At 48.4% G+C, this 27,933-nt stretch overlaps 1 protein-coding gene across 2 annotated transcripts in view; it reads right to left on the bottom strand.

Moving 5' to 3' along the window:
* Positions 1-13,149: 13,149 nt before the first annotated feature.
* The window catches only part of LOC135902982 (uncharacterized), a 113,902-nt gene continuing 99,118 nt past the window's right edge, over positions 13,150-27,933 (bottom strand). Inside the window, exons 10-12 of one of the 2 annotated variants that reach the window (XM_065433310.1) lie at positions 26,336-26,480; positions 19,172-19,429; positions 13,150-13,589 (exon numbers count right to left, since the gene is read on the bottom strand). In XM_065433310.1, the coding sequence (XP_065289382.1) occupies positions 13,414-13,589; positions 19,172-19,429; positions 26,336-26,480 (579 nt within the window). In that variant the 3' untranslated portion in view covers positions 13,150-13,413. The remainder of the gene's footprint in view (positions 13,590-19,171; positions 19,430-26,335; positions 26,481-27,933) is intronic. The other variant, XM_065433312.1, reaches the window with a different exon arrangement.

The following is a 27,933-nucleotide window of genomic DNA, read 5'->3' on the forward strand; positions in this document are numbered from 1 at the left end:
ATATTCTGAGGTATCCTTCTTCCGGTTGGCAAATTTGGTGGCCATCGAAGTAAAGGGTTACGTCGGACCTTCCATGTTTGTCATGTATCGTGATGTAGTGCGTCTTCTCCGGCGAGGGCCTCATGGCTGTTGGTTACAGCTTCTGATCAATTATGTCCAGTGCAGTTTGTTGCGTTGTTACTTGTTCAGCTGAACTGAGCGTATAGGTCGTCCACAGAGTTATATCATCAGCGTACATTGTAAACCAAAGGTTTTCAACTGCGTTTAACTTCCACGTGATCTTGGCCATGACGACATTAAAGAGTGCAGGGGAGATTACCGACCCCTGTGCGGCTCCTACAGAGTTGATGAAGTGCCTGGCTAAATGACCGGGAGATAGCTTAAATTCATATGTCCTGTCTTTTAAGAATGCTTTCACAAAGTTTACAATTCTGGTGCTGCTCGGGTGCTTTCGACTGCTTTGATAATAGTAGGGTGGCCAATGGTATCAAAAGCTTTCTTCAAGTCAACTGCTACTAGGATGTCTGGTCGTCCTCTGCAAAATTTTCTCTCGCGGTTGATGGTGGTATGCAGAAGATAGAGGCTATCCTGTACGTGTGCCCAACTGCTGCCGGAATCCGGTCTGGAAGGGGTGGAAGTACCCACACTTTTCGAGGTGGTGGGAGAAGCGTGTAGTAACCATCTTTTCCATTAACTTACAAATGGTTGGAGTAAGTGTGACTGGCCGCATATTGTCGAGTTGCGTCGGTTGCTTGCCAGGTTTCGGTATAGGTATGACAACGGAATGCTTCCAGTGCTTAGGAAGGGAGCCGTCTTGCCAATGCTTGTTTATCAACTCTAGGAGCTCGTGCTTAGTATTTGTGTCTGCGTTGAGGAGCATGCTCCAGGAGATCCCGTCTTTTCCTGGGGCACTGTTCAGCTTCACTTGCGTAAGGGCTAGCTCCAACTCAAACAAGCTGAATGGAGCATTGATGCCGTCGGAGTTCTCAGACGGCAGAGGGGTGTAGATATCGGATGGTGGCAAATGAACGGGCTGCGGGAAAAAGCCGTATGCTGCCTCATGCTCTAGTTCATCGACAGTCTGACCGGTGCGGATCAGGATCTTCTCTATGTTATTCCTAGTCTTCTTTTGACCATTCATAGCTCGGAAGGTGCGCCACAAGCGCCCTGTACCGGAATGGTGTGACAGAGTGCTACAGAAGTCTAGCCATCTCTCCCGGGTGAGCTGCTTAGCGTATCGTCTCGCCTCTGCTGTTCTTTTTTGCGCAAAGTCAGCAATTTCTTATAATCCTTTCTTGATAATAGGTATTCTTGCTCTGCCTGCTTCCTGTTCTCCCAGAGATTGAGGAAGTGGGTATCTGGTGTGGGGGCATCTGTTGTCACCAGTGTGGTAGTGGTGGCTTGTTCTTTGGCCCTGCGCAAGATGTCCTCAACAGGAAGTTCCTCTAGATGTTCATTGAGTGCCTCTCTGAACTTTTGCCAATTGACTGTTGAGTAGCGCGTCTTCGTTTTCTAAGAGTCGAGTGCAACTCAATCCAAATTGAGTAATGATCACTATACCGCGCCGCGTGGGATAGTCTATATCATTGGCCAATAAAAGCCCTGCCTTTTCCGTGACTGCATTAAGTCTTGTTCCTTTTGAGCTTGAGTTTCCGTAGCCCCATGTTTCATGCGGCGCATTGAAGTCCCCACCTACCAGAATGACATCCCTTGGGTAGGCGTGTTTCAGCTGCCATAACCAATCATAATTTGTATCCTCTGATTTTACCGATGGTCTGTAGTATGCGCTAGCGATGACTATATCCTTGTTGTTGTTACGTATTCTCGCTGTCACAATTTCTTGATGTGGTGTGCAGAAGGTGGAGGTGTCCAGCTGCGCATGCGGTGTGTCTTTATGTACAAAAATGGCGGCTTGAGCTTGTATTTTCTCCTGTCCATAATGAGCATGCGTGATGCTGGGAGCAAACAGAGCTTTGTAGTGATGAAGACCCGGAGATGTTCCCTTGGTCTCCTGCAGCAGAAGAATGCTTGGATAACCTATACGCTCGAATAGAAGATTCAGTTCTGTTGCACAGGCTTGAAGACCTCGACAATTCCACTGTAGGATGTCCGGTGCATCTTCGGGGGAAACAGGCGCCATATTTATGCTGTTAGTAGGGGGCCGACCTTTGCTTTCCGGCGGAGATGTGCTTGGTTGGGGGTGGCTGCTTGTTTCTAGGGCGTCCAGTCGCTGTAAAATGTAATCTTGCTCAAGGCGGAGCCTCTGCTGTTCTACATGAACTTGGCTGAGCTCGTTGCTAATCGTGTCTAGCGCACACAGTTTCGTCATGATTGTGGCCAGTTGGGTAGTTACGTTGGTCTGTTCGGCTTGCTTCTCCTCTTGGGCGTCAAGTCTTTTCCCGATATCCGCCAATGCTGCCGTAATCCTTTCGTTCGCAACCATATCGGGTTTTTCGTATGCCGACTGCGATGTGGGCGGCGGGCATACCTTTTGTGGGGATGGGTTTGGAGGAGCACAGGTCTTATCCGGCATTGGAGGAGTAGAAAGGATGGTCAGGCGATTATCGGCCCAGAATCTAGCTGATGCCTTCTGAAACTTCTCTGCGCTTTCGACTTTTTTCTTTTCTTCTAGTAACTCGTTGAAAGCACGTTGTGTCGTAATCATCAAGGACCGTGCCATCACTAGGTCGGCGTGCGCTTTGGCTATAGCTTGGTCAAGCTTGGATAGGGACTGGTGAGGTTGCTTCGGTTGACTTGACGGACTGCGGTGCCTACTCGGTGTTTTGTGTGGATGGTGCTTGGATTTACCGCTTGCTTCCTGTTGTGGTGCTGGTGACTTCGATTCCTGTCTGTGCATTGCTGGGGTGACTGACCTTTTGTTATTACGTCTATGCCTTATATCGCCGCGTTGGGCTTCTTGACCATACTGATGGAGGCGAAGGCGCCTGGGATGCTCTGTACGGATACGTGGGGCTTGTTGCCATATGGCCTTCTTCTTGGCATCTGACACAAAAAGGCACTCCGCACTGGGTGTCTTGGTCATGGTCGACTCCACCCTGGGAACATACCGGTTGGTTTGGACAAAATGTTTGCATGTGGCCACTTTTGTGACAAGAAAGGCTTAACACTGGCCTGTTCTTGAATGGGTGGGTCTTGAGCGGGCAGTTATAATAACCCAGGCAGCACACCAGTATTGGTCCAACCATGGCCCAATGCTGGCAGAAATTGGTACCAATATTGGACCAATGTTGGCATATTGGCAAAGTGCAACCCAATCCAATGCTGGCCCAGCGTTAAAGCCAAGATTGGACCAATGTTATGCCCACCTTTATAAACGGTGGTTATGCCAATGCAGCAGCCATTGTGCTGCCAGCGTAGGACCAGCGTTAAAGCCAAGATTGGACCAATGTTATGCCAATGCAGCAGCCATCGTAGGACCAGCGTTAAAGCCAAGATTGGGCCAATGTTATGCCAATACAGCAGCCATCGTGCTGCCAGCGTAGGACCAGTGTTGAGCCATATCGTTGCCATTATTAATGCCAGCTTTGAGCCAATGCCCTTTGCATGACGAATATTCTAGATATGCTGGCTTTAGAGCACGCACATATTCTTACCGCAAACATTTTGCTAGCGGCATCTTTTGTAGCAATTGTCCCCTTACCGTCTTCCTCAATAGTAGCTAGGAAAGCTCGACAAAAAGATGTCAAGAAGCAGAATTCATATATGATTGCAAATAATATTAAAAGAATACTGAAATTGACGTTTATGACAGTTTATTTGCGAATAAATTTTCACAAACAGGCATTTTCCGTGGACCAAGATGGGTGACGCTCGGTTATCTTCAAACAGTTTATTTACAGGCACTGCCCTCAGGATAGGAATTGGGCAAGGTGCCGAGGACGGTGGGCTGGCCAGGGGTTTCAGGGCAGGGAGCTGACGTCGGTAGACAGGTTTGTCAGTGCTTGGATGACAGCGGGCTTATCAGGCCCCCGAGGTCCACGATAACGCGGTGGTTTCGTTGATATTGCCACCATATCCCATAGCGACTTCACCATTACTTGGAGGAAATGTTTGCACTGTAAAATGAAAAGAAACATTGTCAGAGATGTTGGTATGACAAATGTATGTGGGAGAGTTTTCATTTGAAAAATCGCCATACTGCAACAATACTATAAGTCTGAGTAGAGAGTTCGGAGGGGTGAATCAAGAAACTTTCTTGCAAGAGATTTGTCAAGTAACACTTCTTAATATTTCGACATATATGGCATATCTTGTACAAGGTGTAACGTAATATTTAGAACAGACATAAAATGCGCAGGATCCGTCCGCTTTGTTTACAGCTCACACCTAGTCAGCTAGCACTTTAAAATTAAAAATTGCAGCAAAACCTGCTGCAGCACAAAAAGCCTAGTTTCAGACTGTGTAGACACAATGCGTCCTTCGTGCGAAATTTTTAATGTGGAAACCGAGAAGTTCCGTCAAGAAACACTAGTAAAAGAAGCATTTATTATACGAAAAGAAAGAAATACTGTCAGCTGGAAATGATGCTTGACCTATACCAGTGAGAAGAAGCGGGGTTCCTCGGTATCACTAGCAGGATCAGGCCGCACGCGTGGTTTGATAAAATCATAGTCCTGGAATTTGGGTGAAATTCAGAGATTTACACGTGGTTCTACTCCAGGTACTATTCAAAGGCTGCAAATAAAAAGAGCTATTTAATTACAGGCACTATACATAAGCCAGGCCTGTTTCAGTAATATATATACCGCGTGATATTGCTTGGGTGATATAGCTTGGGTGATATTGCTTCTGATAAAACTTATAACATGCGCAAAACAAATGCACTCACCATTGTATGATCCATGCTTCTTTGTATCCGAGTTCATCCCACATCGAAGACGGTGGCCACGAGCGCCGACTTTTTTTCTAATTGTTGTTTCGCCTATATTAACTCTAACACTCACAAAAATTCGTGGCCATATTGCTGCGTATTTCAAAATGTAGGCTTCTCAGTAGGAATGACGTCCGCAAGCGAGCATTTTTCACGAGAGGAGTGCGCTGGCAAGAACGGACGGCAAGCACTCAGGCGGTGTTGCACCCAGTCGGCGTGCTAGCGACGCATAGAAGGAAAGAGTGAAAGGAAAGGGTGAACGAAGAATACGGCGTAAACGCCACTTTCCCCCGCTGGACCTAGCCCGACCAGGTTTTGGGGTGGCAGCGATGGAGGGCGACAAGGAGGACAATAGTGACCCCGCCGCTTTCCCCCATGCTTCCGAGAGCACCCAATTCGACACAGCAGATTATGGCTGTCTGAACGCTTGACTGACAGCATTGATCAGGCTCACCTGGGTGCGTGGGGGAGAGGCAAGGGGGGGGGGGGGCTGAAGGACGGAAAGCTAGGCCGAAAAAAAAAATCCGGAATGCGCCGTGCCTACTAAAGGCAATGCAAGAGGTTGTTGACACTCAAATGCCAAAACGTGCAATTAATTTTTTTTCTGTCAGGGGCATTCATACAAGGAGCTTACTACACATGCACGAACAAACAAATATATTAGAATAGGAGCATGATGTCGCCGCAACATGCCATGCATGCTAAACAAACAAACAATAGTTTCACTCATGCATATGCGCTCCATCTCGATGCAATATAAAACGGTTCCATCAGCTCTGAGGCACTGTAATTCTCGATTCTCCTCAGAATCCTGACCCACTAAAGCCGCGGAGCGTACATGCAAAAAATACAATGCGCAGGCAAATTCGCAATACCGTTGCTTCTTATGGAAAGCTCAAGTTATTATTCACGATCAATAAAGCAGCGGCTAAATTTATGCGACTTCCCCTGCTTGCTACGTGGTACACTGGCTTTTCTCTTTAGGGGACACATTTCGGTAAAGGAGAAGTGCAATAATGGCGGTGTACCATTCATGGAGTTGACATGGGAGAACATGTTTTTGGTTCCTGCGCAGTGTGCCTGTGATCAGTGCGTTAGTTTTCAAAACACGTTGTTCAATCTCAGCAAGTCGTAGAGCACTAAAAGCCGACAAGGCGAAAATTAGCTTATTACGGGCCAATGTCCTCCAAAGAAAGCCAACTAGTAACCCATATTGGCAAATCCATACGAAAGTCGGTCCAATAATCCCTGCCTTGTTGAACGGCAGTGCCAATATTGTTTACTGACTGTGTAAAGTGGGCCAACATTGGCTCTCTATCAGAATGGCACAGCCAATATTGTTTACTTACTGTGTAAAGTGGGCCAACATTGGATCTCTATCAGAATGGCACAGCCAATATTGTTTACTGACTGTGTAAAGTGGGCCAACATTGGATCTCTATCAGAATGGCACAGCCAATATTGTTTACTGACTGTGTAATGTGGGCCAACGTTGGATCTCTATCAGAATGGCACAGCCAATATAGGCGCCACGCTGTTAACCTTAGGCCAACATTGGGCCAGGAACCAGAATGGCACTGCCAATATTGGAACCACGCTGTTAATCTTAGGTTGTCATTGGGCCAAGAAGTGCCAATATGTTTCCAACGTTGGCCCAACCTGACGTGCCACCTGGGAATAGACCCTTTGCGGAATGCTAGGTGCCTCTAACGTGACGAGGGCTGTGCTGGTTTTGCCTAACATCCTCGCTGCAAGAACTGTGCCATGCGGGGAGAAAATGTTTTCCATGAGATCCCGGTTGGTGCTACCAGGCTCAACCTGGTGTATAACAAACCGCACGGTGTTCTTTGGAGGTGCCATGTAGCTAGTGACATTGACAGTACCCCACTTCGGATCGGATAGCGTCTTGACTTGCCTCGAAATGTTCACAGCATGCTGCTGTTATTTCACAATAGCCGTGATCATGTTGCTTCTGCTGTCAGGTTTGTAGACCGTTAGCTTAGCTAAATGCGCGTTAACAGCAAGTTTGTTCAGTGCAGTGGCTAGTGTGGCGCGGGGAAATGACAAAATGTTGCGCCTCTCCATGGGCCTAATGACTAGTACAGGTACTTGAAGTTTTCTGCCTTCCGCTCCTTAATAGCCTGCCGTTTGCCTGGTACAGTTTGCCATTGTGTGGCATTGACTGCTTGCGCCTCGGCTGCGTCTGGGGTCTCGCTGTCATTTGCTACTTGCGTCTCGGGTGCCTCCGTGGTATCTGGCCAACGCTGATCCGGCGCTGGCTGCCTGCGTCTCGGCTGCGTCCGCGATGGGGCGAGTTTCGCTTGCTTAGCGTGCGGCTGGTCAACACTAGAGGCGCTGGGGTTGTCATCTCTTTGCGCGGCCTTGCTTTTCAGAACGTCAATTTCCATGCGTTCTAAGGATGCGTCGACTTGCGATGTGGCCCCATGACGACGGTGTCACGTCGAGCGGCCAAGGCCAAGATTAGGCCTAGCGTAAGACCTAACGCTAGGCCCAGCTTTACCGAGCACGTTCCAGAATGTCCAGAATGTCCAGAATAGCGCCCGAGGGGCGCTATTCAGGATATTCCGCCATTTTCTTCGATGCGTGACGTAGACCCGACGTGAATAAAATGGCGCTGATGGCGCCATTTTACTTTCGTAACGTGACGCAAACTTGACGTTTTGCCTAAGAAATTGAAATGAAGGCGCTGAACGTAAGGTTCTCGGTAAAGCAAAACAGTTTTCCTCCGCAGTAAAACTAAAGCAGATAGCTCAAAGCTCATGATTATTCCGTCGAAAACACTTCTCACTTCCGTCGTCTGCTGCGTACAAGCCGTCGTCTGCTTCAATAGAGAGTTTTAGTTTAGGGGACGCAAGCGGCTTGCGTACGCAATAGCTATGGATCATGGTACTTCGCATGCGCGGGCCTCTACGTCTGGGTCTGCGCATCCTCAGTACCGTCGCCCCTAGTTCTTGCGTACGCAAGCCGCTTGCGTCCCCTAAACTAAAGCTCCCGATTAGCTGGGATGGGTGTCCCCGAGAAATGGAATGAGTCATCTTATGTTGGCGCCAACGCGCTTGTTTTCTTCCTTGAGACAACATACACGACCTACTAGTGGTGAGGCGCGCACGTTCTAGGCCACGTTATCGCTATCTCGTGAAACGCAAGTGACTCAGGTATTCCCTGTCGGTCCCTGCGTGGGAGACGCCCACTGCGCGCTGACGTGCGTCCTGCAGGACTTTTATTAAAGTTTTTCCAATCCAATCAGCACGACTTGGCTGGCTGAGAAACGGCCGAATATCACCGATATAGCGTTGCGCGCGCCAAAGATATCCACTAGCGCGACGCAAGCGCCGGCGCTGCCATCTCTTGTTCACTTTGCTGGTTACTCACACCGCGGGAGGAAACTCCAAGGCACCGCCTTACGTACATTCGTTTTTATAAATTAAAAGAAAAACGCCGTTGTCCTAACTTTCGATTGTCCGAAAAGGCATTATTCTTGATTACAATACAAACGCAGCAGTGAAGAGTGGACAACGTTGCAGAAGGTTTGCTAAGTTTAACCAATATTATTTCGTATAAACGCGTTCTTTTAAAAAATGATGGCCCCAAACACAAATGCCAACACCACCCGAGAGCGATGCAAATACTATGAGCACGCGTTATGAATAAAATATTTTCATGGCGCCAAACGACGGGGAAAATGTGGCGATACGCATTCCACTCGGCTGCCATTGCATATGGCTGCTCATCAGCATAATTCGCGCGGCTCGTCGCACCACAAATTATGGCGGAAAATCTCAGCAATGGCGACCCAGCGCAACTTCACGCATCGTCAACATGACGTTTACGAAACAGCCCTTCATGTGACGCTCCTCACGGGATATTCCTTCAGCCAATCAGCGAGCTGACACGGCGCGTAACTTGGATCGCCACCACATATTCGCGATATTGCAGATGCATTGCACTGGCTTCTGTAGGCTACCGCTCACATTCTATTTGAGCGCTAACGTCGCAATATAGCTGGCAAGGACCAAAAAAATGCATTAGTCCATAAAATTTGGAGCTCGATGTCACGTTTCGTAATCTTGATGAGAACGCAAAATTCCATTTTGCAAAACTTCCGCTTCCCGGCACAAATTTCAAAGCACGTGACCTCTCCACAGCCAATCAGAGAGCTAACATGGCGGATAATGGCGGCCGTGCAGCCGCCATGAGTGTCGAGAATAGCGCTCCAGGGGCTATTGTTTATTGCTGTGGATTATTGTTGTGGGACAGATATTCACTCCAAAGGGTGTAACTGTTTTAACCACTCTACACTCTCAGAAAACTCTACACCCTTTGGGACTTATGTTGTCCCACAACAATAATCGTCATCTGTCTTGCCCGCGTTTCCTTCCTTTAACGCTGCGAGCCCGGTACTTCCCAGTCACGAACTGAATGCGCGTTATAAGTGTGACGCAGCATTCTCGCCAGGAAAGTAGCGAGCGCCGAGTTTTCGAGAAAGGAAACGCAAGCAAGGCAGATGACGATTATTGTTGTGGGACAGATATACACTCCAAAGGGTGTAACTGTTTTAAGCACTCTACACTCTTAGAAATATTTACACCCTTTGGGGCTTATCTTGTCCCACAACAATAATCGTCATCTGTCTTGCCCGAGTTTCCTTTCTTGAAAGCTCGGCGCTCGCTTTCGAGAAGCTGCGCCGAGAATCTGCGTCACACTGAAAACGCGCATGCCGTTCGTGACTGGGAAGTACCGGGCTCGCAGCGTTAAAGGAAACGCGGGCAAGACAGATGACGATTATTGTTGGGGGACAAGATACGCCCCAAAGGGTGTAAATTTTTTTTTGGAGCAGAGAATACAACGTCGATACCTGCTCTTTGTCCTATTTTTTTAAGTTTGTGGGAGATTCCATGAATGTACGGGATAACAGCTGTTTTGTTTCTTCGATCATGTACCTGAGGCACAAAGCTGTGAGGATCGGTGCTAAACTTACTACGCAAGTTCTCTGAGACTGAGACAAGAAGGTTACTCGGGTACCCTGCCGCCCTCAACCGAGCTATCTGCGAACTGAAACTAGGTTCTATCAAATGATAACAGGATTTCGTTAGTGCATTATGCAAACAGGCCTGAACGATACCTCTCTTAACGAGTTTTTAATGGGCAGGTGCATAGGATAACAAAGGCTTGTTGGCTCGCGGCTCGTACATCCAGCATACATGTTGTTGGGTAAAAGATAACTTCAAATATAAAAACCTGAGTAACCCATTCACCTGGAAGCTCATGTGTGAGTGTGAGCAGCAGAGTTGCGTATACTGCCGCCATTTTGTTCCAACACTATGCGGTAAAGCCACTCATTGCGCGCGTAGGAGCCGAACTTGGAACGTCTGCGCGCTTCCGCCGCCATGCTACATTATTGCGAAACAATTTTGCCTTCTTTCAGCAGGCTGAGTCCGTCCGTCCTTCCATCCGTCCGTCCGTCCGTCCGTCCGTCCGTCCGTCCGTCCGTCCGTCCGTCTGTCCGTCTGTCCGTCTGTCCGTCCGTCCGTCTGTCTGTCTGTCTGTCTGTCTGTCTGTCTGTCTGTCTGTCTGTCTGTCTGTCTGTCTGTCTGTCTGTCTGTCTGTCTGTCTGTCTGTCTGTCTGTCTGTCTGTCTGTCTGTCTGTCTGTCTGTCTGTCTGTCTGTCTTCTTACGCCGTCATGATGCTGTAGTGGTTGTTTAACTAAATCACCTTTAACTGGATTTAATCGTTAAATGCGTGACATGACTACCTGGCATGACATATTATATCAATGACATTAATGTCATGACCAAGTTTCCTACGTCGTTGTGATGCCATCGTGGTCATTTCTTTCACACTATCATATCAAGATATGCAGGACATACATGCATGACATGCATGACATGAGATGTTATGACGTCAGGCATGACATATAGCATGCATATTATGAGAGGAATGACATGAAATGCGTGTCATGACATGAATATTAAGACATGAATGGCATGGGGGGCATGTTATAATTTTCATTAACGACGACAATAAGGACATGACATGCACTTTTATCATGGTATTTCAGTCACGTCATTCATATCATGCCATACATTACTAGATTAGGCCCAATAGGTATGTGCTCATGACGTGCCATTCGTGTCTTGCATGTGATGTCACTCTTAATTGTCATGACATGCCATGTCATTCATGTCACGTATGCCATGCCCTGTTACGTAGCCATCACATGAATAACATGTGTATGCAATTCATGTTATGTATGTCCTGTTATGCGTGCATTACATACATGTCACGTCTACATTTAATGTCATCCATGCAATGCAGTTCTTGTCATGTCACGCGTGTCATGTGATGCATTACATTTAATGTCATTTACACCATGAATTTCGTTATGTCATGCATGCGATTCATGATGTCATGTCACTCATGCCATGTCATGCGCGCATGCCATTCATGTCACGCCGCGCGTGTTACGGAAGCAGGGCATTTTTGCGATGTTGATGGCATTGAAAGTAACGAAAAGGCGGCGTCGCGTTCGTGAAGTTGGCTTCTGTGCAGCGCGGCAGAACACTTGCCGTCATTTTAGACTATGTGACAGGGCTCGGCTAGGAGCGGTGCGAGCTGCGAAAGGAAAAAGTAGGCGCAACTTCAGGGACACCAGCACTCTAAGAAAAGTTTACACCCTTTAAGTCGTATCTTGCCACACAACAATAAACGTTATCTGTCTTGTCCGCATCTCCTTTCTTTAACGCTGCGAGCCCGGCACTTCCTAGTAACGAACGGCATGCGCGTTATCAGCATGTCATAGCATTGCCGACAGTAAAGTAGCGGGTGCGGCGTTTCAAGAAAGGAAACGCAAGCAAGGCAGATGACGATTATTGTTGCGTGGTAGATATACACCCCGAAAGGTGTTAACTTTGTTTAGAGTGAGGGACACCATTCGGCCGCAGGGCTCTATGAGAGTGACCTAGTCTTTTAGAGCGCAGCTCTCAGGCACCCGTTACCCGTTCCTACGGCGAGCGGCGGCGTCGGCGGCGTAACCGAGCGAACGAGCACAGCGAAAGATGAAAGAGCGAACGCGGAGCGGAAGATGAAAGACGCGAGCCGCGAACGGCGGACATTCAGTGACGTGCGCGCGGGAAACTGATGTCATGCGGACCCATGCGACCGCTCTTTTAAAAGAAATTAAATTATGGGAATTTACGTGCCAAAACCACTTTCTGATTATGAGGCACGCCGTAGTTGGGGACTCCGGAAATTTCGACCACCCGGGGTTCTTTAACGTGCACCTAAATCTAAGTACACGGGTGTTTTTGCATTTCGCCCCCATCAAAATGCGGCCGGCCGGGATTCGATCCCGCGATCTCGTGCTCAGCAGCCCAACACCATAGCCACTGAGCAACCACGGCGAGTGACTGCTCTTTTCGTACTATCTTCTGCTCGCGTCAGCTCTCGCTCGCGCTTGTTTGGTTTGCTTGGTTAGGTATCGTTCGCGCTTATTTTGATTGTCATAGTTTGTAATTTTTGTAATCTGATCGTATGCGCGACGCAAATTGATTGGTACTTTCTGGAAGCCACGCGGGCACCAGCGATTACACTGGAACCTTCGACGAGTCATGCATAAGAGCCAACGCGCTTGACCCGCAGATCGGATTTCCGATGATCGCCAACTCTGCTCGCCGCTATGGTTGTGCTTGAGTGTTACTTGTTTTGCTGGGCACAGGTTCGCCCAATGAAGCGTTAAATTTGTAACTCACAGTTCCGACACTGTGTCGCTCTTCACTGTCACTACGATGACACACGGCAATATAATCATAATATAAAATAGTGTCAGCCAGTTCCTTCTGAACAATGAGCGACGCAACCGGTGGAAGTGCTTCGTCTGCCGCAGCTGATAACTAGCTGCCCGAGCAGAGGCTCTGTGCCGCCATCGAGAGGACCCTGCCGTTCAGAATCAAATTATTTGCGACAATATATCTCTAATTCAAAACACCTAAAAAGCTGCGCTCAAAATTCGCATTACTGAGTATCTACTCATCGGCGATTTTTTTTTCTCCATGCTGGCGCTTTCGGCGTTTTGAAGCATCAGCATCCGATATATATTCGTTGTCGGAATGATAGCTTGAAGCACTTGCTGTCATTTCTCATCGCGTGACACGAATGCTCGTGCTGGAGGCGAGCCGTAGCGCCGCCAACGCTTAGTCCTGCCACCCCAGCCCCTCTTTTCCCGCGGAGCACTCCATCCAACATATTTGTAAGCAAGCCTGATACATTTATTTCGCGTTCCCCAAATACCCTTTCTTGCTTCGGTGTCTGTCACCTATAAGCGTAATGAAGCGCTTGCAGAACCGAGCATTACTTGTTTGCTATAACACTTGTAGTTCGCCAGTGTGTCATATCAGCATGTTAATTGCGTGGTTTGGGGGTCTACAGTGTCCTGGCAACTACGTGCCAAGAAAATGGTCACGCAAGTCTGCGTTCCGTTTGCGGACAACGCAGTAGTCAAGTTTCATTCGGCCACAGTAGCGCAGAATGAAATCACAGGCCAGTCCGTCTTGCTTCCCGTGGAGGCGGCGGCGCATATTTCACGGAGAAGTCTCTTGTCTACCTTTCCACTGGCAGCGCGAGGCATCTGGCCGAGGAAAACAACGCCGCCGTGTAGATGCATGTGTGCCGGAAACCTCGCTGCAATACGGAAAGAGCAGACTTCAGTTAGTTATACACGAGTCATGTGCAGTAACTGTAACTCAAGTGGACGCACTTCGCCATCTGCAGGTAAATGTGTGGACACTTTTAAATTACATTCTGGGGCTTTACGTGCCAAAACCACGATCTGATTATGAGGCACGCCGTAGTGGGGGGCTTCGGATTAATTTTGACCACTTGAGGCTCTTTAACGTGCACCTGTACTGCACGGTACACGAGCGTTTCTGCATTCGGCCACTATCGGAACGTGGCCGTCCCAGTAGGGATCGAACCCGTGATATCGAGCTCTGCAGCGCATTCCCATAACCATAAAGTTTCGTGCAATAATTACCAGAGGGAACTCTGGCGCTGCAATCGTTCAGCCACCATGGGAATGATGGGACATGGATTTGTCTGATCTTCGTACTCGTGAATTCAGACGTGCTTGTGGCCTTGTTTATGACGCTTTATCTGTCTTCATTGTACTAAATTTCAAATCGATTTATACTTTTCTAAGTGCAGAATGCTCTGTGTACACGAACGATCACTACTTAATGCAGCGGCTCAACCTATCGAGGTGGCCAAATTGAAACGCGCCAAGCGTCTCAACACGCTGGCTTGCCCACAATATGCAATACGCCCGGGCCATAATAGTTTCAATATCGGGCTTCTGTGCTATATGTCCTGTGTTCGAATCCTGCCATCGGACAATTATAATAATGTTTATTTGGTTATTGATTACGCACTACTTTGATAAAAATTACAAATTTACAAAGTCGCGGAGCCGTTTGAAGCCAGAAGGACGAAGTTTAGGCAAACTCGTACTGCTGGCTAAACAACCCCCATTGCAGCTCCCGTAGACACTAGCGCCAGAGCTCCTTCTAGTAATTATTGTACAAAACTATGTGCCCATAACCATTAAATTATCGCGGCGGGTCAAAAAATAAAAAAAGAAAGAAAACGCGGACCCATTAAAGTATTCGACATCCGTTTCCTCTTCATCACTTACGACGCTGCGCAGGATGAAGGCAAAGTAAGGTTCTGATAAGATAGCTGCCAGACTCTCCTGACATTTTTATATGGCGACTGCATTAAAGAAAAATCAAATCATGGGGTATTACGGGCCAAAACCACGATCTGATTATGACGCACGTCGCGGTGGGGGGACTCCGGAAACTTGGACCACCTGGGGGTTCTTTAGCGTGCATCTAAATCTAAGTGCACGGGTGTTCTCGCATTACGCCTCCGTCGAAATGCGGCCGCCGTGGCTGGGATTCGATGCCGCGACTTCGTGCTTAGCAGCCCAACACCGTAGCCACTAAGCAACCACGGCGGGTGGCGACTGCACTCCGACGGATGTAAAGTGTTGAAAGCAAGCAAATCAGATGGCGCATGGTTCAAGATTTCAGTGCGACGTTAAACAACTACAGATGCTGTGGCACAGCGGCACCCGAGTTCCGTTTCTCTGGGCTGCCTCCGCCGATTACGGCGAAATACGACTTTCCCCCATCTGTTCTACCACTTCTTTTTTATTTAGACTATACTGATTTAAAAAAAAAAATCACCTGTCACATATTGCTCAATTCTAAATCGTGAACTTAGTTACACAGACAGGCGGACATTAATAGCACGAGAAACCAAATGCGTAATTCACTAATTCATAAAGGTGAACTAATTAAGCTTAACTAATTACCTTAAGGTACATATTGCAATTTACGAATTGGAGCAGGTGAGTTTGCAAGGCACATGGAACGAATTCTCAGGATGTCACCAGTTTCGATACACTAATTTCCGCAGTTTGCGACGGGGTACATTAGCGGTCCAGTTATATTTACGCTTCAATGCATAAAACGGCCTTTTGTTTAAAAAGTAGGAGGAACAAGCGTGCCTTTTTACCCCAAGTTTGACGGCGCATATCTCGAAACCGATGCCAGCCTTTATTTTCGCTCCAACTAGATATGCCTTGTCCACTCACCGGCTGCAATTCGTAAATTGCAATGGGTGCTGTAAAGTAATTATCTAAAAGTTTAATTAGCGATATTTTGTTAATTAATCAATTACTGATTTTTATTTGCTGTACAAGCAATATACGCCTCGTCGGGCCATCCAGTTCGAGGACTACAATTGTCCCACCTGCCATAGGAAATTTTCTCGCATCTCAGTATTAAGGTGCAGTGGGTACAGGGGCATGGCGCCAAACGTTTCGAGCGCATGTCAGACAATTGGCTCGATCGCCTGTTTCATCTGAGACACCAGACTCCCTCCCGTCGGATCCCCGCGCTCTCCACCAAGCACTAAAATCTAACCTCCGGCGGGACACACGCTCCTTGATTGTCCCATGTGTCGGCCTCCTTCCCCGCCGCCTTATAGCCGGACGCAGTAAGTATCTCTTCGGTGGATTTGGGCTGGAGTTTTCCTTACACCACCTGTTACCCGGGCTTATGGGAATCGACAAAAGTCCACCAAGGAAAGTGCCCGAAGTCCGCGGCTCCTGTCCAATGCTCGACACCTGCTTTGGCTGTGCCCTGGAACGCGGGCCAGATGCACCTGAAAACTACACCCGTTGCGCGACGGACAATAAGACATTGCTACAGTTTCTGTACGATGCAGAGTTACAAGCTTTTATCTTATTTTATCCCCCATATGCCTTGCGGCAAATCTTCGCGAAAAAAGAGAAATAATAATAAAACTACTTATGGCATGGAAACTCTTTCAACACGAAATTATAGCACGAAGCTACAATGGAAACTCATACAGGTTTCTATGTGAGTATGTGTGGGTCATTGTGGCATTGTAGGTAACGACCTCGTTGACAACGCTATCCGGTCTGCCCACGAAGGCACCCAGAATATTTCAATTCCACTGGAGAGGACGGACGCTGCAAGATAATTTTAACGCGGTAGCGTTAAGGAGCTCGTGTCGCAGAAAAGCCGGTGTCGTCGGTGTCGGCGTCCGCGGCGTTGACCGTGAGCGATAAATCACGGCAGGCACTTCATAAATAAAAAATTGGAGGACGCTTAAGCTTCGCCTTCAAGAGTGGAACGCGATAGCGTTCCCGTCGACCCGCCAATGGGTGTAAGACAATGGGCTGCAGGGCAGCCATCACTTACGAGGCGCCCCGCATCAGACGCGGTGAGCGTCGAGCCATATGGTCGAGCAACGCGGCGTTCGGCGCAGCAACGAAACGTGCGCCTGAGCAAGCGGAGCGAACCAAAGAACTCGGTATCCCGGAGGGGGAAATGATGCACGCCAGCCAAACGCCGTGATCGGCACGGGCAGAGAGATAGAGAGATAGTGATCTAAAGAAAGGAAGGACGCTTGATTCTACAGAGGGAGCTAGGCGAAGCGTTGTCAGGGGAGAGAGTCCGAGCCACGACAGCTCCAATGCGCGCGTGGCGCGCCATCTGTCGGGGCAGCGCCGTACATGGAGAGGAGGGGGTCTTCTGTGTTTGCCGCAAGATGGCTCTCCGTGTGCGGAAAGCGCAGAAGAAATGCAGCGAAACGCACTTCGCTACTCGTGTAATTGCGACTTCTGTAAGTTACATGTTCATAATTACCGATATACACCACCGTATAACTTTCCACGGCTCGTTTCGAAGGCAACACCGCATTCACTAGAGGCGCGTTTGTACCTTTCGGAAGCATCGAAATCGTGGCTGAGTGGTAGCGTCTCCGTCTCACACTCCGGAGACCCCGGTTCGATTCCCACCCAGCCCATCTTGGAAGTTGCTTTTTATTTATGGAGTGCCTGCCGTGATTTATCGCTCACGGTCAACGCCGCAAAACGCTGACGCCACCGGCTTTTCTGCGACACGAGCTCCTTAACGCTATCGCGTTAAAAGCAACTTCCAAGATCGGCTGGGTGGGAATCGAACCAGGGTCTCCGGAGTGTGAGACGGAGACGCTACCACTCAGTCACGAGTTCGATGCTTCCAAGCGGTACAAACGCGCCTCTAGTGAATGCGGTGTTGCCTTCGAAACGAGCCGTGGAAAGTTATACTGCGGTGTATATCGGTAATTATGACCATGTAACTTACAGAAGTCGCAATTACACGAGTAGCGAAATGCGTTTCTGCTGCATTCCTTCTGCGCTTTCCGCACACGCAGAGCCATCTTGCGGCAAACACAGAAAACCCCCTCCTCTCCATGTACGGCGCTGCCCCGACAGATGGCACGCCACGCGCGCATTGGAGCTGTGCGAGGCGGATCCCGGCGCGGACTCTCCCCTGACAACGCTTCGCCTTGCTCCCTTTCCAGAATCAAGCGTCCTTCCTTTCTTTAGATCACTATCTGTATATCTCTCTGCCCGTGCCGATCACGACGTTTGGCTGGCGTGCATCATTTCCCCCTTCGAGATACCGAGTTCTTTGGTTCGTTCCGCTTGCTCAGGCGCACGTTTCGTTGCTGCGCCGAACGCCGCGTTGCTCGACCATATGGCTCGACGCTCACCGCGTCCGATGCGGGCCGCCTCGTAAGTGATGGCTGCCCTGTAGCCCATTGTCTTACACCCTTTGGCGGGTCGACGGGAACGCTGTCGCGTTCCACTCTTGAAGGCGAAGCTTAAGCGTCCTCCAATTTTTGTTTGCTCGCTCCCACATCGACGCGAGCTTTCTGGAGCTCCCCGCGCGTTTCTAAGTGCAGCCTAGGTATTCCGGACCCTTTGTTTCGGCTGCAAGTGCCTCTCCCGCGGCGATGCAGCACTGCTCTGCCACCTGTAGCTTGGTGTGACATTTACGAACGCTTATTCTTTCCTTGGAATGACTGATACACCAACGTGCGACATATATGTGAGCCTGAAGAAACTGTCTGACACATATAGTGCACTTTCCCTCAATACGATCTCCTTACATCTCTTTACAGATCCCACTAAGGCGACTGGACTCGAGAGAATTTTCTGAAAAGAAAATTCTTGGACCATTGCGCAGAAAGTTATTCGATGGCGCAGAAAGCTGTTCGCGCGCTACTGCAGTTTTTGAGGAAAACCAGCCTCATTGACCTGATTGTAGTCCTGCTGTGCGTCCTAGCATAGGCGCGCAGTGCTCCCTCTCGCCCTCTTTTCCTCTTTTTGTTCTCTCTTTTACTCACCCTCAGTGTAGGGTAGTAAGCCGGGCGCTCGTGTGGTTGACCTTCCTGCGTTTCCTCTCCTTGCACTCTCTCTCTCTCTCTCTCATACGGGTTTCTCAGAAAGCAAGTTTCGCAGTTAAGATATTCCGTGATCTCTTCAGGGGTAAATTTTTCTTATGTTCAAGCACCGCGCAACAAGGCGCGAAGTAAAAATACGGACCAGCGATGCTGCTTTCGTCCAATTGCTTCTTCTCTTATGTCTTGTCCTCCATGCTCCTCAGCACTTAGCACTAGTAAATTACTTAGTGCTCAGTACTACTAGCACCACGCGGTAGTACTGCAGTATTCGGAAAAGTAACGCATTACGAACTTTTCTTGTTACCCATCCTTCTGAGAACTTCGGATGCGGTCTAAATAACTATTTCATATGCCTCTCGCGGACAACGGTTCTGTCGCTGCTGCAATTCAACCGGTAATTCAACCACCACGGGCGAAAGGGGTGTTCGGCGAACGCTTACCGGCCACCATATCCCGCAGTTGCCGAGCGTGGTCGGCGGTAGCGTCGGCGTCGTGCCTCACCACTACCGCGGCCACGGGCGACTCGCCATAGGCTGCGTGCGGCCGACCCACCACGGCTGCGTCGAGCACGCCGCAAGAGGCGCGGAGCGCTTCTTCCAGCTCCGCCGTGGCGACGTGTGTGCCGCCGCACTTGACCAGATCCTTGAGCCGCTCCACCAGGTAAAATTGGCCCCGCTCGTCGTAGTAGCCGAGATCTCCTACACGCATGCGATCGCGCGCGCAGAAGGGATCACGCAGAACCACGAAATAATAATAATGAAGAACGAAACAGCTCTGAGAGCTTTTTATGTGCAAACGCATGCGCCTGTTAAAGAAAGACAATCAAAATAATTTTATGCGAAGCATATTACGAGAGCTCAACTCAGCTCCTCAGGCGCGGCGGTGTCGCCTTGAAACCACGTGACACCATGACAGAGGAGAAGTGGCTTTGGCTCAACTCTTGCAAGACGGGCTGGGTGGGAATCGAACCAGGGTCTCCGGAGTGTGGGACGGAGACGCTACCACTGAGCCACGAGTACCATGCTTCAAAGCGGTACAAAAGCGCCTCTAGTGAATGCGGTGTTGCCTTAGAAACGAGCTGTTTCTAAGGCGTGCGTCTCTTGCTCAGGCGCACATTTCGTTGCCGCGCCGAACGCTGCTTTGCTCGACGCTCAACGCGTCCAATGCGGGGCGCGTAGTCGCTGCCCTGTAGCCCATTGTCTTACACCCCTTGGCGGGTCGACGGGAACGCTGTCGCGTTCCACTCTTGAAGGCGAAGCAGTAATGCATGAGTTGTTTCTTCGTCTAGCCGAACCAAATATAGCCAAGCAACAGCAGTTCACCAGGCTAAACAGTGGTTCAACAACTAAAATAAAGGCTAGTATGCTTCGCATTCTGGGCTTAACCTTACCTAAGCCACAGCCATTTTTTTTGTTCATTCGTTGAATACGTTTTTTTTATTTCTTGCGCTCATTATGTCCGCCTCTTCGGATGATTCGGCTCAAGGACAAGAATTACGCTCTCTGCCACCGGATACATTTAAAACTTCCATACAACTTAAAAATGATCACCCCGTGTTTTATGGTTTCACACCTACTTACCTTCAAAAGTGCCCAAAATGCATGCGTTTTTGGCGAAATACAGCACTCATAATGCGCAACTAAACGAGTGAAAATGAACTGGTAACCTAAAGAAACCAAGGTGAACCTTCACTAATTCACGAGCAGGTAGGTTCACGTTCAGGTGGCTATTATTATTATTAAGTGCATTTCTTTTCCGCGCCCATCGCTACAGGGGGCGTTGACGCCACTTTCACTCGCAACGCAATGCACGTCTTGAAATGGGCAGAAAGGCGCACTCGTATCACCTGTTGAAATATATGCCCCCCTCATAGTTTGTGCTTTCTTGCTTGTCCAAGTTTGTCTGAATTTGATGACGCGGGTAGCTTCATCGCTTCTTAATCTGTTCAGTTAAAAGGAGTATGTTACGACCGCCAGATAATTGTGTAGTTGTTTTCGTGCGACTGCGCTGGCCGACGGGCTTGGCATCTGACAATAGGATCAGCACTCTACACCTAAAGCTTTCGTCGGCCTCCAAAGAAAGTATGTTCTGTGCAGGGATGCGATTTCGACAACCGTACGGCTGGCCTTTTCCTGCATCGCTTTCCACGCTGAAAGCTCGAAACGCCCATCAAGTCGAATGGCGGGGCAGTTGAATATATAGCTCCAAAGGAAGGACAACAAAACAAATTTCGCCCCTTCGAAAATAAAATGACGTCACTTCTGCTTTTAACGGACATGGCGTCACATTATTTTTTCTTCTGCCGGAAGTGTTCCCACCACATACAGATGGCGCTAAGCCCCATGAACCGCCGATGGACCGCCATGTTTTGAACGTATGGGCTCCTATGGAAGCTTCTCTACCAGGTATATTTACCTTGGCGCCACGCCGCCCCTACCCCTCTCTCCCTCCCATCCTCCCATGGCCTTTCGCGCGAGGGAAGACGGCGCGTTTGCTCTCCACTTTCATACTTCGTGCGCACCAGATTGAGCCGCGATTGTCGGCTTCCCTCGCATACTTTCACTCGCACACACAGCATACGACGCGCGGCGACGGTGTTATCGCCCTCGGAATTTATATGGAGCATCACGGTGACGGCGACGGGAAAAAATGCGCCGGGAGTGTCCATATATTTGGTATCGCAATAAAAATTTTGCGTACTAGTAAAGCGCTGTCGAGACGATTCGGCAAGTTTATAGGACGCCGCTCTGCTATGTCTTCCTCACTGAGCATCCCTTCCTTAATGCTCCATCGCACGCCGCCGCATTCGTCGACCAGCCACCGCAAGCTAAACAAGGGTACGCAGACCAACCAGAAATACCAGCACCACTCTCCTCACCCGATTTTCTTATTTCACTGCGCAAGCTCGCACCCACCTAAACCATCTTCTCTTCTGCGCATTCCTCACGACTCGTCGGCCAATAAGATAAGTAAAACCTGCCAGGGAAGGAAATGCGCTATTCACTTTGAATCCAAACAAAAGTCACTTCCTGTAAACGAGGAGAGAGTTTTATTGGGCTGTTGAAACAAGCTTGCGGATTACCACCCGTGCTTGCGTGGGCGGTTACATAAATTTGACGTCAGGCAAGGGTAATAAAATCAGAATTGAATAACTTCACGTTATAAACGCCCGTGCTCAGTGGCCCTATAACGTAAAGTTATTCTGATCTGCTTTTATTCCAATCGTCCGACGTCGAATTAACGTAATCCCCGGCGCAAGCATCGAGCGCTGACCCGAACCGTTGTTTGAACAGCCCAATCAAACGCTGTCCTCGTTTACACGAGGTGACTTTTGTTTGGTTTCAAAGCGAATAGCATTGCCTGTACCTTGCAACTGGTTTTTCTTGTCAACTGGCTGACGAGAAGCGAGGAGCACGCAGAAGCGGAGAGAGCTTTGGCGGGGCCCAGATAGCGCAGTGAAATGAGATAATCGGGTGAGGAGAGTGGTGCTGGTGTCTCTGATTGGTTTGCGTACCTGTGTTTAGCTTGCGGTGGCTGGTTGAAGATCGCGGCGGCGTGCAACGGAAATTTAAAAATGCCGCTAAAACATATTTTCAGTGATGTCGTATACGTGGCCGAAAGGACTTGGCAACGTTATATTGCCACGCAAAAGCTTTTATTATTCGCAAATAATTGCACGCTCCCCGGCAGCTCCGAGTAGCCATTGCCAGAGCAATCCGCGAGCAGCCAACCTCTATTACTCTTGGAACGAGGTAGTCTCCGGCTATTAAAAAAAAATCATTTTAGTTCATCATCATCATCATCATCATCATCCTGGTTACGCCCACTTCAGGGCAAAGGCCTCTCCCATACTTCTCCAACTACCCTGGTCATGTACTAATTGTGGCCATGTTGTCCCTGCAAACTTTTTAATCTCATCCGCCCACCTAACTTTCTGCCGCCCCATGTTACGCTTCCCTTCCCTTGGAATCCAGTCCGTAACTCTTAATGACAATCAGTTATCTTCCCTCTTCATCACATGTCCTGCCCATGCCCATTTCATTATCTTGATTTCAACTAAAATGTCATTAACTCGCATTTGGTCCCTCACCCAATCTGCTCTTATCCCTTAACGTTACACCCATCATTCTTCTTTCCATAGCTTGTTGCGTCGTCCTCAATTTAAGTAGAACCATTTTCGTAAGCCTCCAGGTTTCTGCCCCGTACGTGAGTACTTGTAAGGCACAGATGTTATACACTTTTCTCTTGAGGGATAATGGCAACCTGCTGTTCATGATCTGAGAATGCCTGCCAAATGCACCCCAGCCCATTCTTATTCTTCTGATTATTTCAGTCTGATGATCCGGATCCGCGGTCACTACCTGCCCTAAGTAGATGTATTCCCTTACCACTTCCAGTGCCTCGCTACCTATCGTAAACTGCTGTTCTCTTCCGAGACTGTTAAACATTACTTTAGTTTTCTGCAGATTAATTTTTAGACCCGCCCTTCTGCTTTGCCTCTCCAGGTCAGTGAGCATACATTGCAATTGGTCCCCTGAGTTACTAAGCAAGGCAATATCATCAGCGAATCGCAAGTTACTATGGTATTCTCCATTAACTCTTATCCCCTATTCTTCCCAATCCAGGTCTCTGAAGACCTCCTGTAAACACGATGTGAATAGCACTGGAGAGATCGTGTCTCCCTGGCTGACGCCTTTCTTTATTGGGATTTTGTTGCTTTCTTTATGGAGGACTACGGTGGCTGTGGAGCCGCTATAGATGTTGTAAGGTCGCTCTGATTGTTCGGGTTCTTAAGTCTCACGAATCGGCCTCGTGCTTTGGGTATAGAGAGGGGGTTCACTTCCCCCCATGTCAGCGGGGCGACAGTTGCTGTGTTATGTGGGGTCACAGGCAATGCGCAGGGTTAGGTGACGCGTCGCGGCAGGTGCCAGGCGGGCGAGTGCCGATTCCTGGAAGTCGGTATTGTGCGCACGATGTTGGCAGTCCGCCGACGGGTCACACAGACCAGCCTTGAAACGAACCGCTGTACAAAAGGTATTGTGGGTCTGGCGCCCGAGTCCCTGACTAATTGGAGGCGCCGCCGAGGTTAAGAAGGACTTAGCAACTCTGACTCCGTGCCGCATGCAGTGAGCATGGACCTAATCCTCTACGCGTCCGGAACGTAATCGCCAGCTTTGTTGTTGGGTGCGACTGCCTGCGTGGTGTCTAAGACCAGCTTACCGTGCACGCTGTAGGAATGCGGTGCACACGTAAAGAGTGCATTCGCACGACGGCGTCTTGGAAACACGCACTCGAAGAACTTTGTCTTGTAGACAATAAGTGTGAAGGACAAGGAGGGTCATCCGTCTCCCAGACGGCCAAACTTTGAGTACAGCGGCACTTCGTGGTGCCGGTGCCCCTGCTTCCGAGACATTTGCAGCCTAGACGCCGTTGGGATTTGAAACGGTCTAGCGATAACTTGTTCGGGCCTGGCGTGTTTTGCTGAGCCGGTCACTCACTACGGAGAAATGAGAGGGCAACAGAGTTTTGGCGAAGAAGGAAAAGAGCTTTGTTTTCCAATATGTTTATTTTTGAGAGTAAGCCCATCCCTGGGGGTTGTGGCTTAACAAACGGTTGACTCTGATTGGCAACTGAACCTGTGGGACGGGCCAACGGCCCTACCGCCTTTTTTTTCTTTGTATATTTGGGCTATAAAAATCGGGACGACATGCCGTCCCTCAGACTTGGCTGAAATCAGGATTGCTGATAGATCAGTGAGCCTCCGTACTATGTACGTTAAAACGAGTCTGGGCTCTAACAGTCATTGAGACAGTAGAAGAGTGAGACTGTGTTTCTCAATTGTTCAAGTTTGTAATGTATTTGTTTTACCTGCCATGTATGTAGAAAAGTTTACGTATAAATACTTCTTGTACATCTGACCTCATCGTTTCCTGCCTGCGTTTGACCAACAACTGCCGATCATCGTCCGATAAGCTTCAAGTTCCAACGGTGAAGCGAGGACGGAGAACGAACGAAACTTTACTGATGTATTTCAGTATTTTTACATACGGCTCGTCTACACCCTGATTCCGTAATGCCTCCATGACTGCTGAGGTTTCGACAGAATCAAACGCTTTCTTGTAATCAATGAACTCTATATATAAGGGTTGGTTATATCCCGCACATTTCTCTATCACCTGATTGATAGTGTGAATATGGTCTATGGTTGAGTAGCCTTTACGGAATCCTGCCTGGTCCTTTGGTTGACAGAAGTCTAAGGTGTTCCTGATTCCATTTGCGATTACTTTAGTAAATACTTTGTAGGCAACGGACAGTAAGCTGATCGGTCTATAATTTTTCAAGTCTTTGGCGTCCCCTTTCTTATGGATTAGGATTATGTTGGCGTTCTTCCAGTGTATTCCGGTACGTTCGAGGTCATGAGGCATTGCGTATACAGGGTGGCCAGTTTTTCTAGAACAATCTGCCAAGCATCCTTCAACAAATCTGCTGTTACCTGATCCTCCCTAGCTGTCTTCCCCTTTTTGCATAGCTCCCAAGGCTTTCTTTACTTCTTCCAGCGTTACTTGTGGGATTTCGAATTCCTCTAGACTATTATCTCTTCCATTATCGTCGTGGGTGCCACTGATACTGTATACATCTCTATAGAACTCCTCAGCCACTTGAACTATCTCATCCATATTAGTAATGATATTGCCGGCTTTGTCTGCATATTGAGTAATGATATTGCCGGCAGTTCAGCATATTAATGCATCTCTTATGCGCGCTCGTCACTTTGACGAGTGAGTTTTCGCGGTTTTGCGATGTCGCATGAGAGATAGGCGAAGTGGGCGCCGCCTGCAGTAATGTTGACCGCTGTGGACTAATGGCGAAAAAGACGTAGAATCGTAAATAACTATTTTTGTTTTGTTCGGTCTAATCATGCATAATCAGTGTGTACACGTCTTATCAGATGGAGAGTTTTTGTGTTTTTCGTGATGTCGCGCGACAGACAGGCGAAGTGGGAGTGGCGCAAAAATTTTTGACCAATCGCGGAGGGCTGATTGCAGAAATGGAATAGAAATGCTTAGAATAACTTTATGTTATAGCATCTCATGATTTGATTCCAGGTCCACTTTGTGCCAGCCGAGCACGCTGACAAAATCTACGCCAGCTGCTACAGGTACAAGTCCGCCACTTAAAACCATAGACGGCAATGGCATTTCAAACATCTAACCGTTTGAAATTGCCGCCTTGCCGGCATCGTACGCGTCGCAAATACGCGCCAAATGCGAAACGCATAAACCGCGAGAACGACGACGTCGTCAGCTCACTTGTCTTAATTATTTCGTGTGCGACGCTTTATTTACACGAACGCTATCCGCGTCTGTTCTTGACCCTCTATGCTTCCTCCCAATCGCCAATCTCTCTACCCATAGAACGCCATGAAACAGTCGCTAAATCTGCAGCTATTGCTGTGCTGTGGATTGCACAGCACTAATGTTCATTAATAATGTCGGCTTATATATTGCGAGCCTTGTCTGAAAGAAGCCTACCGGCGCGATTTCGTGGAGTCCCGTTCGAATACGTGTACCCTTCTGTGCACGTGTGTGGGTGTGCGTACGTACCGGTTCGAAGCCAGCCTTCCTTATCAATTGTCTCCGCGGTTTCCGTTGGCTTGTTGAGGTAGCCCTTCATCATGGATGGAATCCTGATGACTATCTCGCCGGGCCGTCGAGGTGGAAGCCGCTCGTTTGACTCCAAGTCTAAGACCTGTGCAAATGCGCATTTTCTGAGCTGTCTCCGTTTCTGTCTACCAATCACCCAGCTAGTACGATCGCTTTTGAAACATCGTCTAACAATTGAGTAATCCCGCTTCACCAGAAAACATTTACACAATCAGGCGACAGTTCGAATCGAGGATAGAATAGCTCTGTTTCAGTTCATTTATTCGAACCATCTTCGCCCTTGAGGAAGGCACGGAACACTGCCCTGCTGCCGTTAACGCCAGCGTCAGGTTAGTCAACGCGGATGACCATAAAGATGGAATAAATCATTGTGTTATACTGACTCAGGTATCAAGAATCTTGAACATGATTGTGGCAAAATTACGAGGTATTACATGAATAATTTCGCAAAGTGATTAATTTTGAAGTGACAATCATATAAGTTTTTCTAACATCAAAGTCCTTTGGAATAATTTAGTCATATAAGGAAATACATTAAGGTACAGACACGAACAGCATCAGAAGCAGGAGAAACTGGGGGCAACGTTTTGAGATGCTGTGTTTATAAATAAAGCGCCCAGAACTTTTACAGTATATTGACCAGCCGTATTTCATTTACCTGCTGGCTTAAACGCATCGGCAGCGTCAAGATTATCACGCATATATTTTTGTATCCGCTTGACTTCGAAGACCAGAGCCGCACAGCACACAAGCGTTTCTAGCTCGTTATGTCCGAGAAAATCGTCACAGCATGTCACCATCAGGGTTGTTGTTGCTACGTCCCGGTTAACCTCCCTGCCTTTCCCACCTCATTGCTCTCTCTCTCCCTCTCTACGCCTTATACTTCCAGCGTTAGTACACATTTACATTTCAGCTATACCGAAGTTCTCTATTAATCGAGTGTTTTGGAAATACTACACGCAAACCACTTGCGCATGTTAAAGGAAGAGCAAAACGTGCCCTAGAAATAAAGTCGGCGGCGCGGTGAATGCACAAAACGCATATCCAACCCCGGGCTTTTTGCATGTATGCCGCTGATGTACATTAACTATGCGTGCGTTCTCTCTAAAGCTACCTCTCTTCCTCAAACAATAACCACATTGAACAGACATGCAGCAATGAGCCTAGCAGTACAAGAATGTTCTCAAAATTAATGGCACTTCAAGTTAGCTTTTAATGTCGTTTTTCCAGGTATGCATACCTGAAATGCGAAAAGAAATTCGTGAGTCGACTTTCGTGCCTTTTCGTGGTTTCATGTCAGCATTCGCCCATCGCAGGACAGTTATTTTGACGTATTCTAAAGGTGACTTTTTTTTTTCGGTTTCGTGTCACCAGAAATGGGTGCGCTCACTTCACGGTGAATGCTGCCAACGCTAAGCACCACGCGGAATTTCTAAAGCAATGTAAAGGTACTGGAAAGGAAGATAAATTATAGTATAAGTCAAATGCTCAAATTACGTACTTCTGCAGAGTTACAAACAGGGGGAGAAAGAGGATGT

The sequence above is a fragment of the Dermacentor albipictus genome, chromosome 1, assembly GCF_038994185.2.
Source record: "Dermacentor albipictus isolate Rhodes 1998 colony chromosome 1, USDA_Dalb.pri_finalv2, whole genome shotgun sequence".
Taxonomy (NCBI): domain Eukaryota; kingdom Metazoa; phylum Arthropoda; class Arachnida; order Ixodida; family Ixodidae; genus Dermacentor; species Dermacentor albipictus.